General features: G+C 49.8%; 1 protein-coding gene across 2 annotated transcripts; it reads left to right on the top strand.

Annotated features, from left to right (window-relative positions):
- Window positions 1-1,228: 1,228 nt before the first annotated feature.
- Window positions 1,229-19,009, top strand: REM1 (RRAD and GEM like GTPase 1). 2 transcript variants are annotated; one of them, XM_083507706.1, is made up of 5 exons: window positions 1,229-1,487; window positions 8,697-9,039; window positions 9,655-9,737; window positions 13,539-13,721; window positions 18,271-19,009. In XM_083507706.1, the coding sequence occupies exons 2-5, from the start codon at window positions 8,700-8,702 to the stop codon at window positions 18,505-18,507; spliced, it is 843 nt and encodes a 280-aa protein (XP_083363832.1). In that variant the 5' UTR covers window positions 1,229-1,487; window positions 8,697-8,699; the 3' UTR covers window positions 18,508-19,009. The 2 variants fall into 2 exon arrangements, with proteins under 2 accessions (XP_083363832.1, XP_083363831.1); XM_083507705.1 differs by having other exon boundaries at window positions 1,247-1,487; window positions 13,539-13,749.
- The last annotated feature ends 8,479 nt before the right edge of the window (window positions 19,010-27,488 follow it).

The raw sequence follows: 27,488 nt of genomic DNA, 5'->3' as shown, positions 1-27,488 counted from the left end.
GGTGACGTCGGGACGGTGTGTGACTAACGCACGCACCGCCCCCATGCGACGTCACAGCCAGTACAGCGCCCGCCACAGTGGGGAGTGTCGGGGCGCACAATGCGCCTCCTCCCCTCGCTAGTATCCGTCCGGGAGCTGCGGCAAAGGTGTAAAAGAGCCACATGCGGCTCCAGAGCCGCGGGTTGCAGACCCCTGGGCTGGGGAAACCCAGCCAGATGGGCGGAGTATATTATTATCATTATCATTAGCATTAGAAAGGATAAAGGACCCCTGATAGTTAAGTCCAGTCGCGAATGATTCTGGGGTTGCGGCGCTCATCTCACTTTACTGGCCGAGGGAGCTGGCGTCCAGCTTCCGGGTCATGTGGCCAGCAGGACTAAGCCGCTTCTGGCAAACCAGAGCAGCACCAGTTACAGATAGGTAGCTGTGTTGGTCTGCCATAGTCAAAATAAAAAAATTCCTTCCAGTAGCACCTTAAAGACCAACTAAGTTAGTTCTTGGTATAAGCTTTCGTGTGCATGCACACTTCTTCAGATCTATAAGAACAGGCAGGACAGTGCAGGATCCAATCAGAAACCGGGACAACTTCTGTAATTCCTGCCTCCACAGCTGGAGGCAGCCATGCTTCTGAATCCCAGTTGCTGGGAACCCCAGGAAGGGGCCGGGCTCCTGTGTTCGAATCCTGCTTGCTGCTTTCCCGCAGGCATCTGGTCGGCCACTGTGGGAACAAAATGCTGGACTAGATGGGCCATTGGCTGGAAAAGGCTGACCGAGTTCATATTTCTTTGTGATCTTTTTAGCAGGCTGGAAGACAGGGTGGGCAATGTCCTCTTTTTTGGGGGGGGGGGGGAGTATTTCTACCTGTGGTTTCCCCCAAAAAAGCTCAACAGGGGGCGATATCCTTAAAAACCCTCAACAACTTTGGCGAATCCGCTAAAGATGCTCAACAACTTCGGATGCCCCCAACATCGACTTTGTCCGACGGGTCCTGGCAATGTTTATTTACTGCTTATTCCTCGCTTGCTTGCTCTACAGCGGAGATCACCGAGCCGTGTGCCTGAGAAGCGAGGAGTTTTCTAATCTGATAAAAAGGGAATAAACACCGCGCGCCTGCGTTACCCCGCTCCCGCCCGCGTTTTCAAGGACCTTCGGCCTGATCCAGATCCTTTTAGCTTCTCCAGCGGAGGCTCTCGCCAAGGCCACCGACAGTCACGCGCTGGAGAGACGCGGAGCCGTCTGTACGCGCTCAGAAGCGCTCTCGCCGGCCAAGGCCGGGAGGGCGGCTCGCTGGGGTTTGGCAGGGGGTGTGTCCCACCAGGAGCGGCGCGCAGGGACCTCCCCGGGCTTAAAAGTCCCTCCCTCGGCGCGCCGCGGCGCTGCGCAATGGAGCTGGACGCGATGGACGGGGCGCACGGGCGGTGCGCTTTTACGCGCGTGGGGACCCCTTGAGAGCGCCCTGCCGACGGAGCCGCCAGCAACAGGCGGAGGTAAGGAGAACGGGGGGGGGGGGGAGAGACTTTCCACGCGTCCGCAGAAGAGGGCTGGCTGGCTGGCTATCACGGGAGACGGGGCGGACGGCGAGTCGCCTTTCCCGGGCGAGGAGGACCGAGGACCGTCCGCGCTCTCCGCCATCTCCGTCCTCTTTCCAAATCCGGGCGCGGCACCCTTCGCCATCCCGGAGTCTCTCTTCGCAGTGCCCGGCTCTGGAAAGCGCGGCTCTCCCTTGGAAACTTGCGGAGGGCGCCGCTCCGAACTTTGGGGGATAAGAATGCGGGCGAGAGGGCCCCTGAGCGCGCGCAGAGTGCGCTCAGGGCTGATGACTTCTGGACAGCCTCTTTGCCTGCGCCCCTCTTCTTGCTTCAGATAGGACTGTATTCGTCCAGAGCAACCGGGTCCGCTGGAGAAGTTGGATCCCTCCCTCGGGGCTGGGGGGGGGGGGGCTACCGCAGACGCAGCCGTGGCCCCTCAGAGAGAGTTTCCGAATATCCCCCTCCCCAGCCCTAATGCTCTGGGAAGTGCCAAGGCCTGGTGCTGCCTGTTCAGTCCGCTTGCCCTAGCCTGGCGGTGATGGGGCTCAGATCAGCAAAAGGGAAATGTTCTCTGCACATGCCCTGGAGCACTCTTGCCTTTATTCTTCTTATGCCAGGGTCCGGACCCCAGAAGTGAAAACTGGTTGCCAGTTCATAGGGTCTGTGTAGTGTGTGTATGTGTGTAATTTGATGCCACCCCAGCGACGACAATGGCGTCCTTCATTGCAAACATCTTTCCTTCTGAATTTTTAACCATGTTTTGGAATCTGGCAAAACCATGCCATGGCATTGGGTTACTGGTACTGCCATGAAACCAGACCCTGGGTTGGAAAAAAAAGAAAACAACCCCACAGGATATGTTGTTGCTTGTGTTACACACACACACACACACACACACACACTATTTTTGGAGTGAGAAGGGCTCCAGCTATTTTGTTTGTCAGCTGCTAAAAATCCACAACTTCAGCTGTTAAAAAAGGGTCCCCAGCAAAATAGAATGCATAGCCCCCTTGGTGGGATTTATATCCTCAAAGTCAGGACACAGATAATGGTTATAATGAGGAAAAAAGGAAGGCAGTTAATATGGATAAACCTGATTCAGCAGCAGGCAAAAATCTGAAAACAGCCAGGCCATCGGGAACAAAGCAAAACTAAGAGGCAGGAGTAATTCTTGAAAGCCGCCCTAAACGAGACTGTTTGAACTTGCCTCCTCAATGTTCAAAGTGGGGGTGGGTTAGCATGGGGGTTGCTGGTTCTCCCCCAGGACCCTGGAGCCCCCCCCCCCCATCCAGGCTGGCTCTTCCCAGCAATTCAGAGATGTTTTCCATCTGTTTCCAACGGCTAACTTTCACATCCTTTGCCCTTTGCTTCCTTTCCAACTTATAAATAAAGTCCAGCCCCCCCCCTCCGTAAGATACAGGAACTGGGGAAGAGGGGGCTCAGCTCCTGCTAACTGGGAAGTAAGCAAAGCCATATTCCTCCCCAGGGCTTTTTTCAGGCAGAACTCACCAGAACTCAGTTCAGGCCCCCTCTCAGGTGGGTGCCATTGCCGTTATAAGAGAACAAGGGAGGTGTTCGTGATGAACACCTGGTGCCTCTTTTTCTAGAAAAATAGCACAGTTCCTCCCCCTCCTTTACAATACGATAATCTTTATTGTCCCGTACAGAACAACGAAATTGAAAAAACTACATCAGACATTCACAAGCCAACAAGCCTGCTATCCCAGCTATCCCAGCCTGGTTAGCCCCCTAAAAACTCTGATGCCCCATAATTAAATATAATATACTCCCATAGAGACTACCTTACACCGCATTTAAAACCAAAATCACATTTGGATAGAAACTGTTCTAAAGGAAATGGAACTACTCTAACGCTCCATCTCGTCTCCAGCCTTTGTGTGTGGTGTGTGTGGGGGGGGAATCTTGTCTGATGAGATTGAAGAGCTGACACTGAAATTTGGGGAAATTTGGACATTACTCTCCAACCCTGCCATTTCTGGCACCCATTTATGAAGTGTGTCGAGATAACTTTTCCTCTCTGGTCTGCTGTCCCTAAAGGCCAGGGTGTAGGGTGAAATCAGGATCTACTGGCAGATCTCTGCGTGATTTGCGGTAGATCAGGGACGGTTTCTGATCCCCTGTTGTTTTAACAATACCAGCAACAAAACAATGGCAACTCTCACATTCCTAAATTATACTGAACAGTGACCAGGCTTGGATTTTGTGTGTGATCGCTGCTCACTTCGGATGCTCGACAGCAAATTCCTGGGCTCAGTGTTCTTTAATTCTGTCTCAGTGTTCTTTTAATTCTGCACCAGGATTTGGTTGGTGGAGATTGGGGCTCCAGTACCCCCACAAAAAAGCCTGCAATCTGCCCACCTTTTCCCTAAATTGTTCTTAGCATCTGGATTCTGCACCCTGGAAAACTGTGTGATTAGTGACTTTTGGTTACCATATTTTTTGCTCTATAAGACTCACTTTTTCCCTCCTAAAAAGTAAGGGGAAATGTGTGTGCGTCTTATGGAGCGAATGCAGGCTGCGCAGCTATCCCAGAGGCCAGAACAGCAAGAGGGATTGCTGTGCAACGATCCCTCTTGTTGTTCTGGCTTCTGAGATTCAGAATATTTTTTTTCTTGTTTTCCTCCTCCAAAAACTAGGTGCGTCTTATGGTCTGGTGCGTCTTATAGAGCAAAAAAATACGGTAGTTTGCTCTTCTGCGAGCCTTGGGAAATTGCTTTGCAGAGCATGGAATTCTCCCTGCAAACCCGGACCATGCTGATTTTATTGTGCCCCTAATATACAGTATGTTCCTTGTTTTGCTACACTATGACCTGGCAGCAAGAGCTGTGCCCTAACAAGTCACCCACTTTCGATTTTCCTTTAACCTTTTTGAGCAGAGCAAGGCTCCCCTTTGATTTCCTGATATTCCACCCAATTGCATGGTTTCAATCAATCAATTTCCTTTATTCGACCGATAGTCAGAATTAAAACATTACACCATAATTATAAACCTATAACATCATAGGGGGTACATAAATAAGGTAGGGCCACAGAATTGCATGGTTTCAAGTTTCCTTGCGTCCATGAGGGCTAGGAACTTGACTTAGAGAGAAAAGGAGTCTTGCGACAATTGGGGTGTTTCACTTTGTGCCAGGCAGCAAAACTGCTTGCAGGACCTTGATCCCAGATGTGCAGAATGAACCAGTCGAGCCACTGTATTCTGGAAAGGGAAATGCATTCTGCCAACTATAATTTATGGTAGCCAGTGCTTTGTGACAGTCTTCAAAGGTGCCGCAGCAACCTTGCTGGGCAGATCTCTGACAGCCTGTAGTTTTACACCCAAAGGGCTGAAGTTGAGAGCCCAGGCACGCTTGACTTTATTTTTCTTTCTTCTTGGGGTGAAATGCTTGCCATTCCACGCTTGACAACTGCTGCTTCATTCCTGACATGTCAGCGCAAAAACAAACAAACAAACCCCAAAATAAAACAGAAACAAACAAGAAACAGTTTGCTAGTCTTCATTGTAAAACAAATTTGGAATTTTTGTGCTTTTGAGATTGCTTGAAGCATAGCATCCTTACGGTTGCAATGAGTAAAATGGAGTTTGCTTCTGCTGCCCTGATGTGAAACACACCTACTTAGGAATGAGCACCATTTCGTTGTAGAAATGGGTAATAGTGTGGTGTAGTGGTTAGAGCAGGCATAGGCAAACTCGGCCCTTCAGATGTTTTGAGACTACACTTCCCATCATCCCTGACCACTGGTCCTGTTAGCTAGGGATGATGAGAGTTGTAGTCCCAAAACATCTGGAGGGCCAAGTTTGCCTATGCCTGGGTTAGAGTGTCGGACTAGGACCTGGGAGGGCAGGACTCCCATCCACACTTGGCCATGAAACTCACTGGGTGACCTTGGGCCGGTCACTGTCCCTCAGCCTACTCTACCTCACAGGGTTGTTGTGGGGGTTAACCGAGGAGTGGAGAACCAGGTACAGCAGCTTGAGTTCCTTGGAGAAAAATGGGAGCTATAAATGCAATAAAAATGGTGAAGATGAGGATAATCATCATCACAATAACATATTTTTTGTCGTACAGTGAGTTTCTGTGACCATGCACATGGCTGACTGTTAATCATGCTCCCAGAAGCGTCAGCATCATATGGGACTTGCAGCTCAGTTGGTTAGAGCATGATGATGATGATGATGATGATAATAATAATAATAATAATAATAATAATAATAATAATAATAATAATAATAAATTTTATTTATACCCCGCCCTCCCCGGCCAGAGCTAGGCTCAGGGCGGCTAACACCAATAAAATCACAGTAAAAACATAATAAGGGAAAAAGAAGAAGAAGAAGAAACCATTTTAAATACAGGTTAAAATGCAATTTAAAATGCAGCCTCATTTTAAAAGTAGCCAATAGATCAAGACCATAAGGGGAGGGAAACATAAGGGTCAGACTGAGTCCAAACCAAAGGCCAGGCAGAACAGTTCTGTCTTGCAGGCCCTGCGGAAAGATGTCACGTCCCGCAGGGCCCTAATTTCTTGGGACAGAGCGTTCCACCAAGTCGGGGCCAGTACTGAAAAGGCCCTGGCCCTAGTTGAGACCAATCTAACCACCTTGTGACCTGGGACCTCCCAAATGTCATTTGTGGACCTTAAGGTCCTCCGCGGGGCATACCAGGAGAGGCGGTCCCGTAGATACGTGGGTCCTAGGCCGTATAGGGCTTTAAAGGTCAAAACCGGCACCTTAAACCTGACCCTGTACTCCACCAGGAGCCAGTGCAGTTGGTAAAGCACTGGATGAATGTGATGCTGATACTGTAATGTCAAGGTTGCAAGTTCGATTCCCGTATGGGACAGCTGCATCTTCCTGAAGTCTGCAAAAGCTGGTTAGGATGTTCATAGCTGGCATAAGGGTCACCCAGGCAGAGTGGACATCTTGGTCTAGATTGCAGGGTAGCCCAGTGATTGAAAAATGGCATGTGCCATAATAATAAATGGAAATTCAGAGCCAGTGGCGCTGGGCCTGTGTGCATTTTGCCATTGGAACCGCGAAACATTCCATATGCAAGCTTGAAAAAGAAACACTGGTCCCGAAATGAGTCTGGAACTGGAACGGGACATTAAACCCCATGTTCTTCAGCTGGGTAAGTCAGGAGTGATTGCGAGGGGTTGTGCCAAATTGGGTGGCATATGAGGAGGTATCTGGGGAGATGTGGGTGAGGGACCTGAGAAGGGTGTAAGTGGCAGCATAAGGTGGGCAGCATGGGAGAAAGGCTTGTAGGTTCAGGAGATCTTTGGGCAATGGAGGGAGGTGGAGCTACAGGAAGGAAGGGCACAGGTGGGGCATCTGTTGGGGCATGAAACTGGAGAGGTGGAGGGTGGCAAGAGGCAGGCGAGGACAGGGCTGCCTCTTGCACCTTTTTGCCAGCTGAAATGCCATCTTCAGCTCACCTGTTAAACGGGCAGGAGCCTTGCGCTCTTTTTCATTGGGGCACCAGGAGCACCCCCTGGCATGTATCACTCTTTGCAACTGCCGCTAGGAAAATTAGAGCAAATTATATAGCCAAGATAGCCACCAACTGTAAAGGAGATGGATTTATTTGACTCTATCTACATCAAGCTAAAAGAGACGCGGGCGGCGCTGTGGGTTAAACCACAGAGCCTAGGGCTTGCCGATCAGAAGGTCGGCGGTTTGAATCCCCGCTACGGGGTGAGCTCCCGTTGCTCGGTCCCTGCTCCTTCCAACCTAGTAGTTCGAAAGCACGTCAAAAGTGCAAGTAGATAAATAGGTACCGCTCCAGCAGGAAGGTAAATGGTGTTTCTGTGCGCTGCTCTGGTTCGCCAGAAGCGGCTTAGTCATGCTGGCCACATGACCCGGAAGCTGTACGCTGGCTCCCTCGGCCAATAAAGCAAGATGAGCGCCGCAACCCCAGAGTCGGCCACAACTGGACCTAATGGTCAGGGGTCCCTTTACCTTTACATCAAGCTATAGTCTATCTTTATCACCAAACTCCAAATATAATTGCACATTGTATTAATTATTTTTTAATATATTAGTGGCCATGTGACGATTTTAGCCTATAGATTTTATTGTTTAATGTCTTAACCTGTATATTAAGGTACTTTTATAGCTCTGTTGAGAGTAGGTAATGTCTTGATAATATAAATGTTTTAAGTTTTTTGTATTAATCCAGCGTATTTTCTTTTCATTGTTGAATGATTCTGTGTGCACTGCGGCAGCCTTTAGCTATGTGCAATAAAACTGACTGACCAGGAGCAGCCTTTGCCAACCTGGTGCCCTCCAGATGTTGTTGGGCTTCATCAGTGGTAGGATTACCTGGTGGGGGCACTAAGAGGCTGGGGAGGGGGCTCTGGAGGTGACCCTCAGGCTTTGCAAGGCTGGCGTTGCAGGATCATGTTCATCAGTTTGGTTGGATTAATTCAACCAAAGAGTTGGACCTGGATTTTGAATGCAATTAATTGCTGCTGTTTTGAACCCCACTGTGCTTTTCTCTTCCTTAGTGGGTCGTGCAAACTGCTGTTCTGAGGAATGCATTTTATAGGGTAGGGTGGGGTCTGTTTATGGAACTAAGGGGGTGGTGCCCTCCCTCCAAAAGTTTGGGAAAAGTTCATCTTTGGCTAGCTGCTTCTAATTGGAGCCTCCCTCCTGCTGACTCATGTTTATATATGAGATATATATTTATACCCACACATACATATATACACGGTCGGTCGTTCTCAAGGCCGTTTTTGGGTGCTGCCTCGGCATCCCAGATGGACCACGAGATGCTTCTTGGGAGGCTGCCAGAGAGAGACTCCCTCCTTCCCAATCCTGGTCCTACCTTGAAGTTCTGCAAGCAGCCCGCTTGTCCGGCTGGCGTCGAAATCTCCTGCTCCCCGCAGTTTGAAAGTTGTTTGGATGTAACGCAACGTCTTCCGGGACGGTTCCCCCCGGATAGGAAAGATTTATGCCTGTTTGCCTTGGGCTGGTGTCCAAGGCAGATAAACAAGCAGGGCTTCTGAGAGAACGGTTACTTCTCCAACGCAAGTGGACCGGGAACTTTGTGGACCACTCGCTTTGGGAGGAAGCAGCCATTGGCAAAAAAAAGAGCTGATCTCAGATCGATTCCCTCTCTCTTTCTCTCCCTGCTGTTGCAGAAGATGACTCTGAACACCCAGCGAGGAGGCAGCGCCAGCCCTGCCAGGAGGCGTGCCAGCACCCCGCTGCCCATGCCCTATGGGTCTCGCCCGGGGATGCTGAGCGTCCGTCCCAGCCAGGCTGAACCGGGCCACCCGCAGCTGGGGCAGTCATCCTCCTGTGACCCCAAAGTCCACTTGCCTGAGCCCCGTGGCAGCTGGTCGTCCGAGTCCTCCGACTCTGAGGAGTCCTGGGAATCCTTGTACCGCGTGGTGCTGTTGGGCGACCCTGGCGTGGGCAAGACCAGCCTGATGTACCTCTTTGCCGGGGTTCAAGACAAGGATCTGCCGGAGCAGCAGAGAGGTAGGGCTGTCGTGTGATTTGTGGGGGGCTGGGGGGCGGGTTCCAACAGCCTTGTGGAGTTTCAGCGATGTGAACTAGCATCACTCAGTTTATTTCCTTGATGATGATGATGATTTATTTATACCCTGCCCATCTAGCTGGGTTTCCCCAGCCACTCTGGGCGGCTTCCAACAAAGTATTAAAATACAATTGTCTATTAAACATTAAAAGCTTCCCTAAACAGGGCTGTCTTCAGATATCTTCTAAAAGTCTGGTAGTTCTTCTTCTCTTTGACATCTGCTGGGAGGGTGTTTCCGTGCGCTGCTCTGGTTCGCCAGAAGCGGCTTAGTCATGCTGGCCACATGACCTGGAAGCCGTACGACGACTCCCTTGGCCAGTAAAGCGAGATGAACACTGCAACCCCAGAGTCGTCTGCGACTGGACCTAATGGTCAGGGGTCCCTTTACCTTTAGGTTGATGGTGGTCTCTTGTGGGAGGGAGTTCCACAGTCTAACGACGCGCTGCATGAATAAGGTATTAAGCACTGGGCCCAGTGAAGTTTTCTGGGGTAGGTGCAGCTTCTGTTCTTCAGGGTGACCATTCCCGGCTGATCCTGACCTTGTCTGCTCTTTTCAGAGGATACCTACGAGCGCACCTTATCGGTGGACGGCGAGGAGACAACGTTGATGGTGATTGACACATGGGAAGCTGAGAAGCGGGTAGGCCAATGATCTTGATAGATTCCTGCTGAGATCACGACTACATTGCACGACTACCAAGGAGGATTCTTAGAATCGGGGAGACGGAAGGTGCTAAATGAAGCGGCGAGAGCTTCAAGGAGAGGAGGAGCTAAAAGTTGCTGCTCTCTTAAACTAAGCTGATGGAGAAGCGCTTCCCTTTCCTTCCTCTGCTGCAGCCTGATGGAATAGCTGATGCCAGGAGACATTGCAGGGAGGAGCCTGATGGAAGTATGATCCAGGGAACCAGGCAGAGGGCCTTCTGGGTAGTGGCGCCCGCCCTGTGTAACACCCTCCCACCAGATGTCAAAGAGAAAAACAACTACCAGACTTTTAGAAGACATCTGAAGGCAGCCCTGTTTAGGGAAGTTTTTAGTGTTTAATAGGTTATTGTATTTTAGTGTTCTGTTGGAAGCCGCCCAGAGTGGCTGGGGAAACCCAGCCAGATGGGTGGGGTATAAATAATTTCTTCTTCTTCTTCTTCTTCTTCTTCTTCTTCTTCTTCTTCTTCTTCTTCTTCTTCTTCTTCTTCTTCTTCTCCTTCTTCTTCTTCTTCTTCTTCTTCTTCTTCTTCTTCTTCTTCTTCTTCTTTTTCTTCTTCTTCTTCTTCTCCTCCTCCTCCTCCTCCTCCTCCTCCTCCTCCTCCTCCTCCACTCGGAAGGTGCAACACAAAGTGATTATTTTGCATAGGAACATGGGAAGCTTACTAAAAGTGCTGAACAAATGACCTAAATTGAGGAGAGATCTGCGAGGACACGGGTAGGCAAACTAAGACCCGGGGGCCGGATCTGGCCCAATCGCCTTCTAAAACTGGCCCGCAGATGGTCCGGGAATCAGCGTGTTTTTATATGAGTAGAATGTGTCCTTTTATTTAAAATGCATCTCTGGGTTATTTGTGGGGCATAGGAATGTGTTCATATATTTTTTCCAAACTATAGTCGGGCCCCCCACAAGGTCTGAGGGACAGTGGACCGGCCCCCTGCTGAAAAAGTTTGCTGACCCCTGGTTTAGACCACAGGACCAGGCTAGGATCATGGCGGTCCGAGGCAAGAGAACACACATCTCTGGCTTCTGGGTGACTGAATTGTCTGCTCTGCTTCATCCAGCCAGCTCTTGCTGGGAGTGCCATTGTCCTTTTATTTACACACACACACACGCCCTGTCTGTCTGCAGATTAAAAGCTTCTGCCTCTGGGCCCTGTTTGACACAGCCTCCTTGTTGATCCGTCAGTGGCCAATTCTTGCCCAGGGAGCTTCTCCTCCAAACCATCCCGGGCTGCCTGCTCAGCGCAGCAGAAGCAACACCGAACTGACCCAAACAAGATGCTGCCCCGTAGGAACAGGAAAGGCAACAGCAACGTACTGGCCTGATCCTGCAGGTGTGCAACATCTGGGCGGGGAATGGAAGCAGCCTGGCTTTGTCTCTGCAGCTGGGTGCAGGAATAGCAAAAACACTTTTCTGTTTGGAAATGGTTAGGCGGCCCTGCAAAGCTGCAAAATGGAACTAGCTAGGGGATCTAGGGAAGGAAGGAAGTTGCAGCTCATTTATGCTGGCTAAGATACAGTGGTACCTCGGGTTAAGTACTTACCGGTAATTCGTTCCGGAGGTCTGTTCTTAACCTGAAACTGTTTTTAACCTGAAGCACCACTTTAGCTAATGGGGCCTCCTGCTGCTGCCATGCCGCCAGAGCACGATTTCTGTTCTCATCCTGAAGCAAAGTTCTTAACCCAAGGTAGTATTTGTGGGTTAGTGGAGTCTGTAAACTGAAGCATATGTAACCTGAGGTACCACTGTAATAATAATAATAATAATAATAATAATAATAATAATAATAATAATAATAATAATAATTTATTTTTTGCACCCCGCCCATCTGGCTGGGTTTCCCCAGCCACTCTGGGCAGCTTCCAACAAAGATTAAAAATACATCAAAATGTCACACATTAAAAACTTCCCTGAACAGGGCTGCCTTCAGATGTCTTCTAAATGCCAGGTAGTTGTTTATCTCTTTGACATCTGATGGGAGGGTGTTCCACAGGGTGGGTGCCACCACCGAGAAGGCCCTCTGCCTGGCTCCCTGTAACTTGGCTTCTCGCAGTGAGGGAACCGCCAAAAGGCCCTTGGCACTGGACCTCAGTGTCCGGGCAGAACGATGGAGGTGGAGACGCTCCTTCGGGTATAATGGGCTGAGGCCATTTAGGGCTTTAAAGGTCAGCACCAACACTTTGAATTGTGCTCGGAAACTTACTGGGAGCCAGTGTAGGTCTTTCAAGACCGGTGTTATGTGGTCTCGGCAGTCACTCCCAGTCACCAGCCTAGCTGCCGCATTCTGGATTAGTTGCAGTTTCCGGGACACTTGACCTCTCTCTCTGGCCCTTGAGATGCTGCCAGCCACTTCCACTCTCCCAGCCTTACAACAACCCTGTAGGATAGGCCACTCTTATCTCCATGCAACAGAAGCCTGACTAGCGCAATGTCAGGGAACTGACATCGGAGCCAGAGGCGGAAGCGAGGCTCCCAAGTGATGCTGGAGAAGGGCCCAGCAGGGAGAGAGGCAGCTCATCAGGTGGGGAAGGAAATCAGCGTAACACCAGGGATAAAGGGGGGCAGATGGGGGAATCGGCGAGGGGGCTCCAGGACTCCTCGCTGGAGACCAGTGGGGAGAGCACGGGTCCTCTGCTACCCACACCCTCCCTGCGCAGAAGATTTCCACGTAGGGAGAGTAGGAGGAGACTTGGGGTCAAACAGCTTTTATGCTGGAAAAGGTTTAAGAAACGCCCATTGACGGATTCTGCTAGCGACTGAAGCAGCCACGAAGTGAAGGGTTGTCCGGACAGAAAAGGTTTAACCAGGCAACCTAGCCAGGAGTGGCGGCAACTTACGCACGAGCAACCCCTATTATTATTACAGGCAACCTCATGATTCAAGGGAACTGAATTGGGAACACTGTAGTTTCCCCCCCCAGCTGTGTGCCTCTCCGCCCGGCCGACTCTCAATCTAATGGAATGTTTTGCACTTGTTTTTAATTGATTGCTTCCCATCGAAAGCTTTTGGAGATGAAGCAGCCGTGACAAATGTAAAGCGATCAATGGATGCTCCCACATGCAACGTGGGCAGAAACTCACAGCCGGCCCTGCAGCCCGGGGGAAAAACCACAGACAACTTGCCCCACGCTGGATCATCTGGCCCAGATTTCACCAGTCTGGGGTCCTTCCAGATGTTTTGGGCTGGAGGTGATGGGAATGGTAGTCCAAAAAGTTCTGGAGGGCACCAGGTTGGCGAAGGCTGAGAATTCAAAAGCATCAATTCTTTGGCGATCAGCCTTCTTTATGGTCCAGCTCTCACTTCCATACATCACTACTGGGAAAACCAGAGCTTTAACAATATGGACCTTTGTTGGCAAGATCTATCTAAAGATTAACAAACTATATCAAAGCTACCTTCTATCTTTATGACCCAGGATGCCCGATGAAGCAACTGGCCTGTGTATTTAGAACACTGATACGTGCCTGTCAGGTGTAGAGAAATGGCAAATGGCAGAGGTGCAGAGGCTTGTGGGATTTGATCAGAAATTATTGTCAATGAATCAAACCCAGTCAACGCAGTGCTTTCATTGCTGACACAATGGTTTGCTCCATATTTCATAATTCCTCATAGCAATCCCACCTGACCCCCACACTCTGGATATTTGCACCCCTACAGAAACCTCCTCCTGCCGCTTCCCAGAGCCACTGCCGCTGCCCTGGGGAGCCGTGGTAAGTTGCCCTTTTGCCTTTCCCATAGGCCCCGGAGGAAGACAACTGGTTCCACAACTACTGCATGCAGGTGGGCAACGCCTACGTCATCGTCTACTCCATCACCGACCGGGGGAGCTTCGAAAGCGCCTCCGAGCTCCGGATCCAGCTGCGCAGGACCCGTCAGGCAGAGAACATCCCCATCATCCTGGTGGGGAACAAGACAGACCTGGTGCGCTCCCGAGAGGTGTCTGTGGAAGGTGGGTGGAAAAGGGCTTGGGCTGGACCCTCGTGGGGCCCCGGGAGGAATCCTGCTTTATTTCGGGGGGCGGCGGGAGGGAGAAGGAGAAAAGCAGGGAGAAAGGCAATTTGATGGTGTACTGTTTTGTTTCTCAATTTATCCTACGCTGCCTTGTGATGGCAATGTGCCCGGAAAGGTGGTTTTCAAATTGTGGAATACCATGTTTTTCACTCCGTAAAATGCACCTGACCATAAGACACACCTAGTTTTTAGAGGAGGAAAGGGGGGAACCCCCATTTTTGGGGAGACCAGCTCACAGTTGTGCAGCTTCTTTTGCAAAGGGGAAAAGCTCCTTTTTTGAGGATCAGCTCAAAGTTGTTGAGCATACTTTGCAAAGGTCAAAAATCCTGTTTTTATGCGGTTCAACTCACAGTTCTGCAGCTTCTTTAGGAAAGGAAAGGGAGCCATTTCTACAGTTTCCAGACAATCTACCGTATTTTTCGCCCTATAGGACGCACTTTTTCCCCTCCAAAAATGAAGGGGAAATCTGGGTGCGTCCTATGGGGCGAATGCAGGCTTTTGCTGAAGCTTGGAGAGCGAGAGGGGTCGGTGCGCACCGACCCCTCTCGCTCTCCAGGCTTCAGGAAGACATCCGCAGCCTAGGCTGCGGATAGCAGCCTGCTTCCCGGAGCATCGGGCACCCTGAAGCAGAGCGCCCCCCGCGCCAGGCAGACATCCGCAGCGTGGGGAGCCTTGCAGGAGTTCCCCGCAAGGCTCCCCACGCTGCGGATAGCAGCCTGCCGCCCAGCGCGAGGGGCGCCCTGAAGCAGAGTGCCCCCCGCGCCAGGCAGACATCCGCAGCGTGGGGAGCCTTGCAGGAGTTCCCCGCAGGGCTCCCCACACTGCGGATAGCAGCCTGCCGCCCCGCAAGGGGGGCGCCCTGATGCAGAGCGCCCCTTGCGCGGGGCAGACATCGGCCAGCCCCACAAGCTCGGGGGACAGCAGGGAGGCGCAGCGCCGCCACCCCGCTGTTCCTCGACCTGGTTCTGTTTCCCCGACCTGCTTTTGGGGGGGGAATAAAGGGAATTTTTTTCCCTTTATTTGCCCCCCCAAAAACTACGTGCGTCCTATGGGATGGAGCGTCCTATGGGACGAAAAATACGGTAATCAGCCAGTCACATGTCGCTGGGGAAACAAATAGCCTCTGTCTGCAGAACATTCAACAATGGAGACCTAGGCAAGGGGGCTGGGTCGGAAAGGGAGTCCGCGATCAGCCACACATTCGCTCAATAAGACGCGCAGAGATTTCTCCTTACTTTTTAGGAGAAAAAAGTGTATCTTATGGAGCAAAATATACAGTACATACAGTGGGTGCGCGGGTTGCGATTTGGCACTTATGCGCATGCGCAAAGCGCGATTTAGCGCTTCTGCATATGCGCGACCGCCGAACCCTGGAAGTAACCCGTTCCGGTACTTCTGGGTTTCGGCGGCCCGCAACCCAATAAAACACAACCTAAAGCATCTGTAACCCAAGGTATGACTGTACCGTCCTTTTCTGTGTGCAGTCATACCTTGGGTTACAGACGCTTCGGGTTGTGCGATTTGGGGTTGCGCACCGCGCCGAACCCAGAAGTACCAGAACGGGTTACTTTCAGGTTTTGGTGCTTGTGCATGCGCAGAGGTGCTAAATCGCGCTTTGCTCAGAAGCGCCAAATTGCGACCCACAAGTGCGCAGATGCGCGGGTCACGGGTTGCGAACGCTGCGGGTTGCAAACATGCCTTCCGCACGGATCACGTTCGCAACCTGAGCGTCCACTGTATAAGACTAGGTTTATTTCCTTAAATATCATGCTTAAAAGTGGGGGTCGTCTTAGAGATGGATCGGTCGTGTACAGGGTCCGAAGCTGCATCCTTTAGGCGGGCGATTGGCAGCTTCTGCCAACCAGGGGGCAGACATGATGCGGATTTCGCGATGCCTGTGGGTGAGCGATTTTCGGCATTCCCACCTAAAAAAAAGCTCACGAACCCTCGGTAACACCCCCCCACACACAAAAAAGCTTAACAACTTTGTGCCATCTCACTCCATTATTTTAAATTTGAGTCCCCCAAAATAGGGGGCATCTTATACACGAAAAAATATGGTACATAATTTTAAAAGAAATACAGTATCCATAAATGAAAGCTACTTGATAGCACAGTCTCTCCTGAGATGTCTTGGAATGTCTGGAAACAAGCGAAAGTGTGATTCCCCACAGCCCCGCCTGCTCTCCTGGCCAAAAGCAAATGTTTGCACACAGGCTTGATAAAAGCACATTTGATTAATTGACTTTAGATTTCTTTAATCCCTAGAAATAACCGAGGGTGCCTCCAGACTGACAGTATTTTGTGGGAAGGAAGGCACATGTACCAGAACTTAATGCTTTGCATATTTAAAGTGGATTAAAGCCTTCAGTTGCCCAAGTGCAACAAATCATTTTTTTTAAAAAACCCGCGAGATGCATGGAGAAGTTTGGGATGAATGAATTATTAGTGGGAAGATGTGCAAACAGCCCACGACGCTATTAGGATGCACACAGGGTTTCCACCCTATAAAGACCGGATATAATCTAACCCCCTCGTAAACTTTGTGCAAGCAGATTCGGATGAATCCTGAATAAACAGGTCACATGGAGGCATGGGTGTAGCCGGGGGGGGTAGGGAGGTGCAGCTACCCCCCACCAATCAATAAAAAATCAATAAAAATGCATAGCTAACTGAGGTTTTGCCCCACCCACAAAGGCCTGCCCCTCCCAACAAAAATCCTGGCTACGCCCATGCGTGGAGGGGTCCGATTTATGTTTTGTTTTGTTTTCGTTTTTTAATATTTTTTATTAATTTTCCATTTAAACATATATAACCACACCATTATTATCCACTTTACTCCTTTGGCTCTTTAGAGTCTGTCAGCTTCCTTCCCTCCTGCCTCTTGGCTTTCAAAACTAACCTTGATATTGCAGCATTTTATATATTTCCCACTTCTAATATAACTCATTACAAAATACCTCACAATTTAAATATAGAAAGGTAAGAAACTTCTCATGACTAGTCTTCAGATAACCCTACTAGTGTTAATTGCTTACAATGGTCTTTCAAATATTGTGTAAATTTGCTCCAGTCATTTTGGAATACTTGATCGTGCTGGTTTCGGATTTCCCCCGTCAGCTTCGCCAGTTCCGCAAAGTCCCATCGTTTTCATCTGCCCCTCTTCTTTCATTGGTACTTCTTGTGGTTTCCATTTTTGGGCTTAAAGAGTTCTTGCCGCAGTTGTTGCATGCATGAACAGTCTTTTATCTCTTTTTTTGGTATCTCTTCACCTACTTTACCCAGTGAAAAGGCTCCTGGTTTTTAACAAAAGTGTTTTTAAACATTTTCTTTAACTCATTATGTATCATTTCCCAGAAAGCCTTTACAGCTTTACAAGTCCACCACATATGGTAGAAGATACCACAATTTAGGTTTTGTGGCTGGGTTTTCCTGGTGTTGGGTTTGGTCCAGAGATGGAAAGGCCTGCCCTTAAATGTTGAAAAATTCAGGACAGATAAAAGGACGTTCTTCTTCATGCAGCGCATAGTTAAACTTCTGTAATAAACAAAAAACTGCCCTTATTCCCTTATGGGGGACACAAGAGCCCTTATAGAGTCCTTTGTAGGTTCTTCATCGGTCAGAGAAAATAACAGAGGCCAACCAGAGAATATTGAGAAGCAAAGCAGCTAGTAAGCCTGATCTTTATTGATCTGTTGCAACAGGCTGCTCCCCTCACATGCAGAAAAGGAGGAGGACCCAGAACCAAGGTGTGCCTGCCCTTATTTAGACATTTTAAATTCCCTGCCCTGGAGCTCAAGACCACCCCTCTATACATCATACATACTCACAGAAGGGGTGTAACCCAAGACCACCCCCCAGACACATCATACCTACATCACAGAAAAGGCGGTCTACAACAGAAATTTGAGTGTCGTCATTTTTCCTGTCTGGCAGGTTTTCTGATAACGCCTTATCTGACTGCCTTTCCTGGTTGTCTGCCCATTCCTTTGAAATGGTGATTTCCTAATTCCCAAGACAATGGGAAGGTTCCCTCACCCCCTCCCTCCTAGCAGAGAAAACATTTGGTCAGTTTGGGAGTCAAAATGGTTTCAGGAAGGTCTTCCTGTGCTGCTCCAGACATTGATACATTTATGAACATTCATTATATTTTTAAATTTTTTATTTCACTACGGAACTCCCTTCCGCAGGAGGCAATGATAGATTAAGCAGGAGGAGAGGACTAGTGATTGCTACTAGCCAGGATGGCTGTGCTCTGCCTCCATGATTGGAGTTCGAATCCTGCTTGATGCTCTTGAGTTCGAATCCTGCTTGCTGCTTTCCTTCCGGGGCATCTGGTTGGCCACGAGGGGCCTGGGCCTGATCCAGGAGGCTCTTTTGACGCCCTCATGTTCTCTGGGTCTCTCCCTGCCCCTCGCCTGGAGAATCTCCTAACCGGCTGCCCCTTTTCTCTTGGCAGAGGGCCGCGCCTGCGCCGTGGTCTTCGACTGCAAGTTCATTGAGACGTCCGCCGCCCTGCAGCACAACGTGTCTGAGCTCTTTGAGGGGGTGGTGCGGCAGATCCGCCTGCGCCGCGACAGCAAGGAGGCCAACGAGAGGCGCATGTCTCTCTACAAGCGCAAGGAGAGCCTCACCAAGAAGGTGCGCCGCTTCCTCGACCGGCTGGTGGCGCGCAACAACAAGAAGGTGGCGTTGAAAGTCCGCTCCAAGTCCTGCCATGACCTCTCCGTGCTCTGAGCGAACCGGACGCCACTGTCCTTCTCCTCTTCCTCCTCTTCCTCCTCCTGCTCTTGCCTCTGGTTTTTCCAGGGGTTTTTCTGGGCTTCATTCCCACATGTCCCTAGGCATTTGCAAACTCTCTTCTTTGCTAGGTTCTCTTAGGACACGGCCTTCCGATAGGGAGAAGCCAAAAACTGAGGGGGAACCAGAAGGAGATGTGCGGGGTCCTGCCAGAACCATTTTGGGGGATGGAGGAAGGACTTGCAGCGGCACCTCTGACTGCATCGGAAGGCAGCGCATTGAACTGGGACCATAGTGCGGATTCTGGGGGAGATGGCAGGCTCTCGCCCAGGGGTCAGCAACCTTTTTCAGCAGGGGGCCAGTCCACCGTCCCTCAGACCTTGTGGGGGGCCGGACTATATTTTGGAGAGAGAAAAATGAACGGATTCCTCTGCTCCACAATAAAAGCACACATTCTACCCATGTAAAAACACCCTGATTCCCGGACCATCCACGGGCCGGACTTAGAAGGCGATTGGGCCGGATCTGGCCCCCGGGCCTTAGGTTGCCTACTGGCACTTGGTTTTGCATTGGAAGCATCCCAGAATAGGCCGTTATCCTGCTCGATCCTTTCGCCTGCCTTGTTTCTGAAATAGGACAATGGTGCCAGGCTTGGGTTCCTTCTTGTACAGACATGGAGTATGCCTTTCTTTTGACAGCATCTATCTGATTGGACGCGGGTGGCGCTGTGGGTTAAACCACAGAGCCTAGGGCTTGCCGATCAGAAGGTCAGCGGTTCGAATCCCCGTGACAGGGTGAGCTCCTGTTGCTCGGTTCCAGCTCCTGCCCACCTAGCAGTTCGAAAGCACGTCAAAGTGCAAGTAGATAAATAGGTTCTGGCTCCCTTGGCTAATAAAGCGAGATGAGCACTGCAACCCCAGAGTCGGCCATGACTGGACCTAATGGTCCGGGGTCCCTTTCCCTTTCCCTTTACTACCCACAGTGGCTGTGCTCTGCTTCCATCGTCAGAGCCACTATGCCTCTGTATACCAATTTCTAGAGACCACAGGTGAAGCAACTTCTGTTGTGCTCAGATCTTGCTTGCAGGCTTCAGTTGGGGGCATGTGGTCAGCCACTGTGAGAACAGAATGCTGGACTAGATGGGCACTGGCCTGATCCACAAGGTTCTTGCATACCCTCCAACATTTCTCCGATGAAAATAGGGAGGTCCTATTCAATAATAATACGTACAGTGGTACCTCTGGATGTGAAAGGGATCCGTTCCAGAGACTCGTTCGCATCCAGAGCATAGCACAACCCGTGTCACGATTCGCCACTTCTGCACATGTGCCTGACGTCATTTTGAGCGTCTGCGCATGCGCGAGCGACAAAACTTGGAAGTAACGCAGAGTGCAACCTGAAAACGCTTAACCTGAAGCTACTTCAACCCGAGGTATGACTGTAATAACAACAACAACAACAACAACAACAACAATAATAATAATTTTATTATTTATATCCTGCCCATTTGACAGGGTTGCCCCAGCCACTCTGGGCGGCTTCCAACATACAGTGGTGCCTCGCAAGACGAAAAGAATCTGTTCTGTGATTCTCTTCGTCTAGCGGTTTTTTCGTCTTGCGAAGCAAGCCCATTGACGGATTAGCGGATTAGCGCTATTAGCGGCTTTTAGCGGCTTATCTGCTGATCAGATCAGCTGATAAGCAGCTTAGCGGCTTAGAAAAGGGGGGGGGGGGAAACCAGCAGGAACTCGCAAGACATTGTCGTCTTGCGAAGCAAGCCCATAGGAAATTCGTTTTGCAAAGCACCTCCAAAACGGAAAACTCTTTCGTCTAGCGAGTTTTCCGTCTTGCGAGGCATTCGTCTTGCGGGGCACCACTGTATATGAAAACATAATAATACATTAAACATAAAAAACCCCTCTTCTATACGGGGCTGCCTTCAGGTGCCTTCCAAAATATTGTATAACGGGGGGGGGGGGGTCGCACAACTCCATACCCTCCAACGTTTCTCTGCTGAAAACAGGGACGTCCTAAGGACAAGCAGGACATTTTGGGATCAAATCCGAAACCGGGGCGGCTTTTTTAAATTCCTGGAAAGTGGGGACAATTGGAGGGTCTCTTCTTGTGTTCAGAACTGGTGGTGCAAAATTCTGGGAGAGGGTATGTTTGTGTGTATTTAGAACTGTCCAAATGGTTTTCTGGGAATCTACTGCCTTTTTAAAAAAACCGAAAAGGTTTAGTAAGTGTCTGCTTTTTTCCAGTAGGCACTGCTTGTACATTTGTAAATAAAGCAACTACAGCCGAGCCTCCTGGTTTTACTCTTCCAAAAGAAAGCAAAACTGGTGGTCTCAAAACTGGTGGAGCTTCTCCCCCTTGGGAAGGTTAAGCGGGGAATATGTGCTGCCTTCGCAAGGAGAGGTTACGGGTGGCTGAATCGGAAAACCGGGGCCCGGAGCCAGCAGGGCTGATTTCAGCTCAGGGGATCGGCTCCTTCTCAGGGTCAGGTCAGAAGTTTCCATCGCTGGTGGGAGCAGCCAGGCTTTGTTTAAGGAGGCGAGCAGAGCGGAGGAGGCACTCCGGAGACATTAATCTTGTCAGGAGGAGAAAGGCAACTGTGCTCTCACTCTGCGCGTCACCAAAACAGGCAGCTGATCATCCTTGCCATGCCTGGACCAGTTTCTGGTGTGCAGGCCCAATAGACAACAGATTGAGGTTGAATCCTGACAAGACAGAAGTGCTGTTTTGGGGGGACAGGAGGCAGGCAGGTGTGGAGGACTCCCTGGTCCTGAATGGGGTCACTGTGCCCCTGAAGGACCAGGTGTGCAGCCTGGGAGTCATTTTGAACTCACAGCTGTCCATGGAGGCTCAGGTCAATTCTGTGTCCAGGGCAGCTGTTTACCAGCTCCATCTGGTACGCAGGATGAGACCCTACCTGCTCGCAGACTGTCTGGCCAGAGTGGTGCATGCTCCAGTTATCTCTCGCCTGGACTACTGCAATGCGCTCTATGTGGGGCAACCTTTGAAGGTGACCCGGAAACTGCAATTAATCCAGAATGCGGCAGCTAGACTGGTGACTGGGGGCGGCCGCCGAGACCACCGGTCTTGAAAGACCTACATTGGCTCCCAGTACATTTCCGAGCACAATTCAAAGTGTTGGTGCTGACCTTTAAAACCCTAAACAGCCTCAGTCCAGTATACCTGAAGGAGCGTCTCCACCCCCATCGTTCTACCCGGACACTGAGGTCCAGCGCCAAGGGCCTTCCGGCGGTTCCCTCACTGCAAGAAGCCAAGTTACAGGGAACCAGGCAGAGGGCCTTCTCAGTAGTGGCACCCGCCCTGTGGAACACCCTCCCAGCAGATGTCAAAGAGAACAACTACCAGACTTTTAGAAGACATCTGAAGGAAGCCCTATTTAGGGAAGCTTTTAATGTTTGATGCATTACTGTACAGTGGTACCTTGGGTTACATACGCTTCAGGTTACATACGCTTCAGGTTACGGACTCTGTTATCCCAGAAATATTACCTCAGGTTAAGAACTTTGCTTCAGGATGAGAACAGAAATCGTGCTCCGATAGCGCGGCAGCAGCAGAAGGCCCCATTAGCTAAAGTGGTGCTTCAGGTTAAGAACAGTTTCAGGTTAAGAACAGACCTCTGGAATGAATTAAGCTTAACCCGAGGTACCACTGTATTTTAATATTGTGCTGGAAGCCGCCCAGAGTGGCTGGGGAAACCCAGCCAGATGGGCGGGGTATAAATAATAAATTATTATTATTATTATTATTATTATTATTATTATTATTATTATTATTCCTATTCCTAACCCCTGGTGGGCCGTGGTGGTGCCCCGGCTGCTGTGAGGTTGCCAGACCTCCAGGTGTGACCTGAAGTCCCCAGGTTTGGCTGGCCTTCTCCAGGTGGCAGGTGATGGGCTCAAATCTCCAGGGATAAGAATCAGCTATTAAGAAGTTTTGGCCTGGCAGGAGATGACTGCAAATTCTAGCATGGGCACTGAGTGTGGGTTCAGCAGCAGATAATTAAAACTATGGAACTCACTGATGCAGGAGGCAGTGACGGCCACCAACTTGGGTAGCCTTCCTTCCTCGGAGGTTTTACAGCAGAGGCTGTATACAGCAGAGGCTCATTTAAAGGAATGCTTTAAATGAGATTCCCTGCATTGCATGGGGGTGGACTGGATGACCTTTGGAGGGCCCCACCCAATGCTAGGATTCTATTGTTCTGTGATTTCTGGCCCAAACAGAGACTTCTTTTTGGCCTGGCATGTATGGATAGGTCAGCTGTGGTGCTGAGAACGCCAAGGTTGCAGGTTCGATTCCCGAATGGAATTGTTGCATATTCCTACTTTTGGGGGGGGGGTGGACTAGATGGTTTCAGGGGTCTCTTCCAGTTCTATGGGTCTGTGGTTCTGTCCCTGGGACAACCCCAGGCTAACTTTGTCGCCCGCTGGAGAGGGTTTCTGCAAATCGTCAAGCGTCTTGTTATTGTTGGAGAGGAACTGCAGCCTCAGTGCTTCTCTCCAACCAAACGTCGTCACCACCCCCAGCCTTGCAATGCAACAGATGTCTTCATGCACCCCGGGCACGGAAGGGCCTCTCCTCCAAGAGATGCCTGGGCTGCTTGCTTCCCCCCAACCCCACTCCCTCTCCCCCCCCAAAGGAAAATATCCATGTTCTCATCCGGCTGTGGGAGGTGAGAAGGAGGGGGCGGTGGACCGGGAGGAGAGGCGCACGGCTGCCTTGATGGAAAATTGGCAAGAGGAGTCAGGCAGAGTGGAAAGAGTGAGGTCTAGCCCAGAAAAATGCAGGGCCCAAAGGGAGCAAGTCAGGGGGGAGATAGCGGCAGGGCGGGTTAGGGGGGAGGCGAAGCGGATGTGACTGGGGTGGCTAACCTTTTTTGGCCTGAGGTCCGCAAGCCACCTTGGCCAAACTGCTGGGGGCCGCAAGCCAGCAACAGGTCTGAACCAAAGTGTGTGTTGCTTGCATGTACAAACCAGTATAAAGTAAGCAGCACATAAGCGGCTCACAAAACACTACCAAACCATTCTACGTTCTAAATCTCATACTGTGGTACCTAGGGTTAAGTACTTAATTTGTTCCGAGGTCCGTTCTGAACCTGAAATTGTTCTTAACCTGAAGCACAACTTTGGCTAATGGGGCCTCCTGCTGCCACCGTGCTGCCGGAGCACGATTTCTGTTCTTATCCTGAAGCAAAGTTCTTAACCTGAGGTGCTATTTCTGGGTTAGCGGACTCTGTAACCTGAAGCGTATGTAACCCGAGGTACCACTGTATTAATAATCCAAAAATTGAGAGAGCAATGTACAAGATCTGCTACAGAAGCCACAAACAGAAAACTCATTCAAATTGTGTCCAAAAGGAAGATTCAGTCTTTAAAGTTCCTTTAGCTAGGCTCCTGTAGGTAAGGTAACTTACAAAGGTAAGTTTGATCAAATGAAGTGTTGGCAGTGTTACGCTCAAGGGCTAGAATCATAGAATCCTAGAATCATAGAGTTGGAAGAGACCCCAAGGGCCATCGAGTCCAACCCCCTGCCAAGCAGGAAACACCATCAGAGCACTCCTGACATATGGTTGTCAAGCCTCTGCTTAAAGACCTCCAAAGTAGGAGACTCCACCACACTCCTTGGCAGCAAATTCCACTGTCAAACAGCTCTTACTGTCAGGAAGTTCTTCCTAATGTTTAGGTGGAATCTTCTTTCTTGTAGTTTGGATCCATTGCTCCGTGTCCGCTTCTCTGGAGCAGCAGAAAACAACCTTTCTCCCTCCTCTATATGACATCCTTTTATATATTTGAACATGGCTATCATATCACCCCTTAACCTCCTCTTCTCCAGGCTAAACATGCCCAGCTCCCTTAGCCGTTCCTCATGAGGCATCGTTTCCAGGCCTTGGAATATCAACGAAGATATATTTGATCAAACGAAGTGTCGGTGACATCGCTGATATCTACAGGAGCCTGCCTAAAGGAACTTTAAAGACTGAATCTTCCTTTTGGACACAATTTGAATGAGTTTTCTGTTTGTGGCTTCTGTAGTAGATCTTGTACATAGCTCGCTCAATTTTTGGATTATTAATTTAAGATTTCAAACGTAGAATGGTTTGGTAGTGTTTTGTGTGCCGCTTATGTGCTGCTTACTTTATACTGGTCTACTATGAGAATTGGCAGCATAGGTTCATTTCTTCAGCGCATGTACAAACCAGACTGTCTGCATGCGCCCCATACCTTTAAAGCACCCCCACCACACACACACAAAGAAAACCATGTTGCAGCACCCAGTGGTGCTACAGTTCCCAGCACCCTGAACAAGCTGCCGTACTCAGAACTTGCTTGCTCCATCTTCCACGTGACAGCCCGTTGGATATTTGAAGATGGCTATCACACCACCTCAGTTTCCCTTGTGCAAGAGACCTTCCCGGTGGATTTGCAGCCGGGGCTGTTTTGATTTTATCGCATCTGCTTATTGGGGATAAAGCAGGGACGTGTCGAAGCAGCTAAAACAAAGCGCTTGGCAATTGCTGGCAAGTGGCTTGGCGCACCATTTCTTGGGGGTTGGCACCGCTTCAAGCCTCTTCCCCTCTGGTCACAGCGCTCGGCCTGTTGTAAGATCGATTCCCATCTTGCGTGGCTATTGAGGGCAGCAGCTTCAGCCGCAGAGAGAGATAAGCCCAGCTGGGGGCTTCGAAAGGGAGACTGCAGAGAAAAGCAAGTTAGCGCCAGCCTGAGACTCTCACAGAGCTCCTCTTCTCTCTGCAGCTGGGTTGCATACCTTGCAGCAGGCTTGCCTCTTTTCAGTCTGTTCCATCCTTTATGGAGGTAAAATCTACTCGGAGTCGAGAGTGGATTTCATGCTCTTTATTCAGCTCATAGTAGTGAGAAATGAAAGTTCCCCCCAAATATCTGCTTTATATACATTATTTACACAATGGGCTGCACATGATTGGCTAATTCTGGAATTTTCCTGTAGGCCAATCAGGTTGCGGATTCACTTCCACCTGGAGCTGGATTGGGTGGCTCCTGTGAACCAATCAGACTGCTGCATTCTGGACCCTATTTTTCTAGGACCAATCAGACTGCTGCATTCTGGACCCTATTCTAGGACCAATCAGACTGCTGCCTTTTGGATCCGATTCAACTCAGTACATAACAGGGCACGAGGAGTGAATGGAAGTCCCCTCACAGTATCTGCTTTATATACATTATTTACACAATGGGCTGCACATGATTGGCTAATTCCGGAATTCTACTGTAAGCCACTCAGGTTGTGGATTCACTTCTATCTGGAGCAGGATTGGGTGGTTCCTGCCAACCAATCATACTGCTGCATTGTTCTAGGACCAATCAGACTGCTGCATTCTGAATCCTATTGTTCTAGGACCAATCAGACTGCTGCATTTTGGATCCTATTGTTCTAAGACCAATCAGACTGCTGCAGTTTGGATCCTATTCAACTCAGTACATAACACCTCTGGAAATTGGTGGTCCTACAATTTCAAAGCCATATTTCCATTCACCGCCCCATAACTACAGGATGCCAGAACAGGCCATAGCGTTCCTACATCCTCTCAAAGTTCTCCAGTTTGGAAATGGACCGGTCCCCTCTCAATACTCCTGGGACACGGTGCTTTCCATTCCTTGCCTCTTCTTGACTTGTTCTCGTGACCCCATCAAAATTCTGAATGGACGCAGAACTTGGGTGTTGGAGAGGGAGAGTCTTCCGAAAAGCACCCTTAAAAAAAAGAGAGAAAAAGTCCAACGATCTATTTTAAGGCCCTAGAAGGGATGATTCATCATTTCACATTTCAGCCTAAGAGCAGAGATAAAAAGGCTCAAAGGACCGTTGGCTCTGTTTTGTTTATTGAGGTCTGGCCTTTTTCCTGGCTCTTTCCATTGGACAAAAACCGCCCATAAATTCTCTCGCACAAGTCCCACTGAAGTGGAAAGAAGAAGAAGTCGCCTCACACTGAGTCATAGCCTTGCTCCATCTTGCTCAGTAAAAAGCTGGACTTTGGTATTTCAAATCTCAGCGGTGCCCTGGAAGAGGTCAGAATTTGGCACCCCACCCAACTCTCGCCTTGCGTTCTGCTCAAACCACTACGTCACAGTTGCGACGCCCTGCAGCGCCCACTAGGCTTCCGCTGCCCTAAATCCGCCCCTGCTCAGTGTTGTCCTCATTGATGGACCGCAACTCTGCTGCATTTCGGACGGAAGCTAGCGGATGAAATTGCCAGGCTGAAGCTCGTGGAGGGACCTGGGTGTTGTGCTGTCATTCCCCAATTGTCTCTGATAGATATAGATAAACTTTATTCGCATTAGCCAATGGCCATGGCAAGATAAAACAAGCAATATATACAAATAAAAAGACAGCAATAGGTAAGAAGGACAATCAAATGACAAAGCCAATTGTCTCTGTTTTTTGTTTTCTTTTTCTCTTCTGAAGGAGTGTCTCCACCCCCATCGTTCTGCCCGGACACTGAGGTCCAGCTCCGAGGGTCTTCTGGCGGTTCCCTCACTGCGAGAGGCCAAGTTACAGGCAACTAGGCAGAGGGCCTTCTCAGTAGTGGCACCCGCCCTGAGGAACGTCCTCCCACCAGATGTCAAAGAGATAAACAACTATCTTTTAGAAGATATCTGAAGGCAGCCCTGTTTAGGGAAGCTTTTAATGTTTAATAGGTTATTGTATTTTAGTGTTCTGTTGGAAGCCGCCCAGGGTGGCTGGGGAAACCCAGCCAGATGGGCGGGGTATAAATAATTTGTTGTTGTTGTTGTTGTTGTTGTTGTTGTTGTTGTTGTTGTTGTTTTCCATGGATGACTGAGGTTGCTGAGATTGCCTCAAGTCCCCACCTGAATAACAATAATATTATTATTTATACCCCACGACTCTGGACAGCTTCCAACAAAATAT

Source organism: Podarcis liolepis (assembly GCF_965112155.1).
Source record: "Podarcis liolepis genome assembly, chromosome: 6".
In the NCBI taxonomy this organism is placed as follows: domain Eukaryota; kingdom Metazoa; phylum Chordata; class Lepidosauria; order Squamata; family Lacertidae; genus Podarcis; species Podarcis liolepis.
Note: the sequence above shows the minus strand (reverse complement) of the source record. Positions and strands in the feature narration are given on the sequence as shown.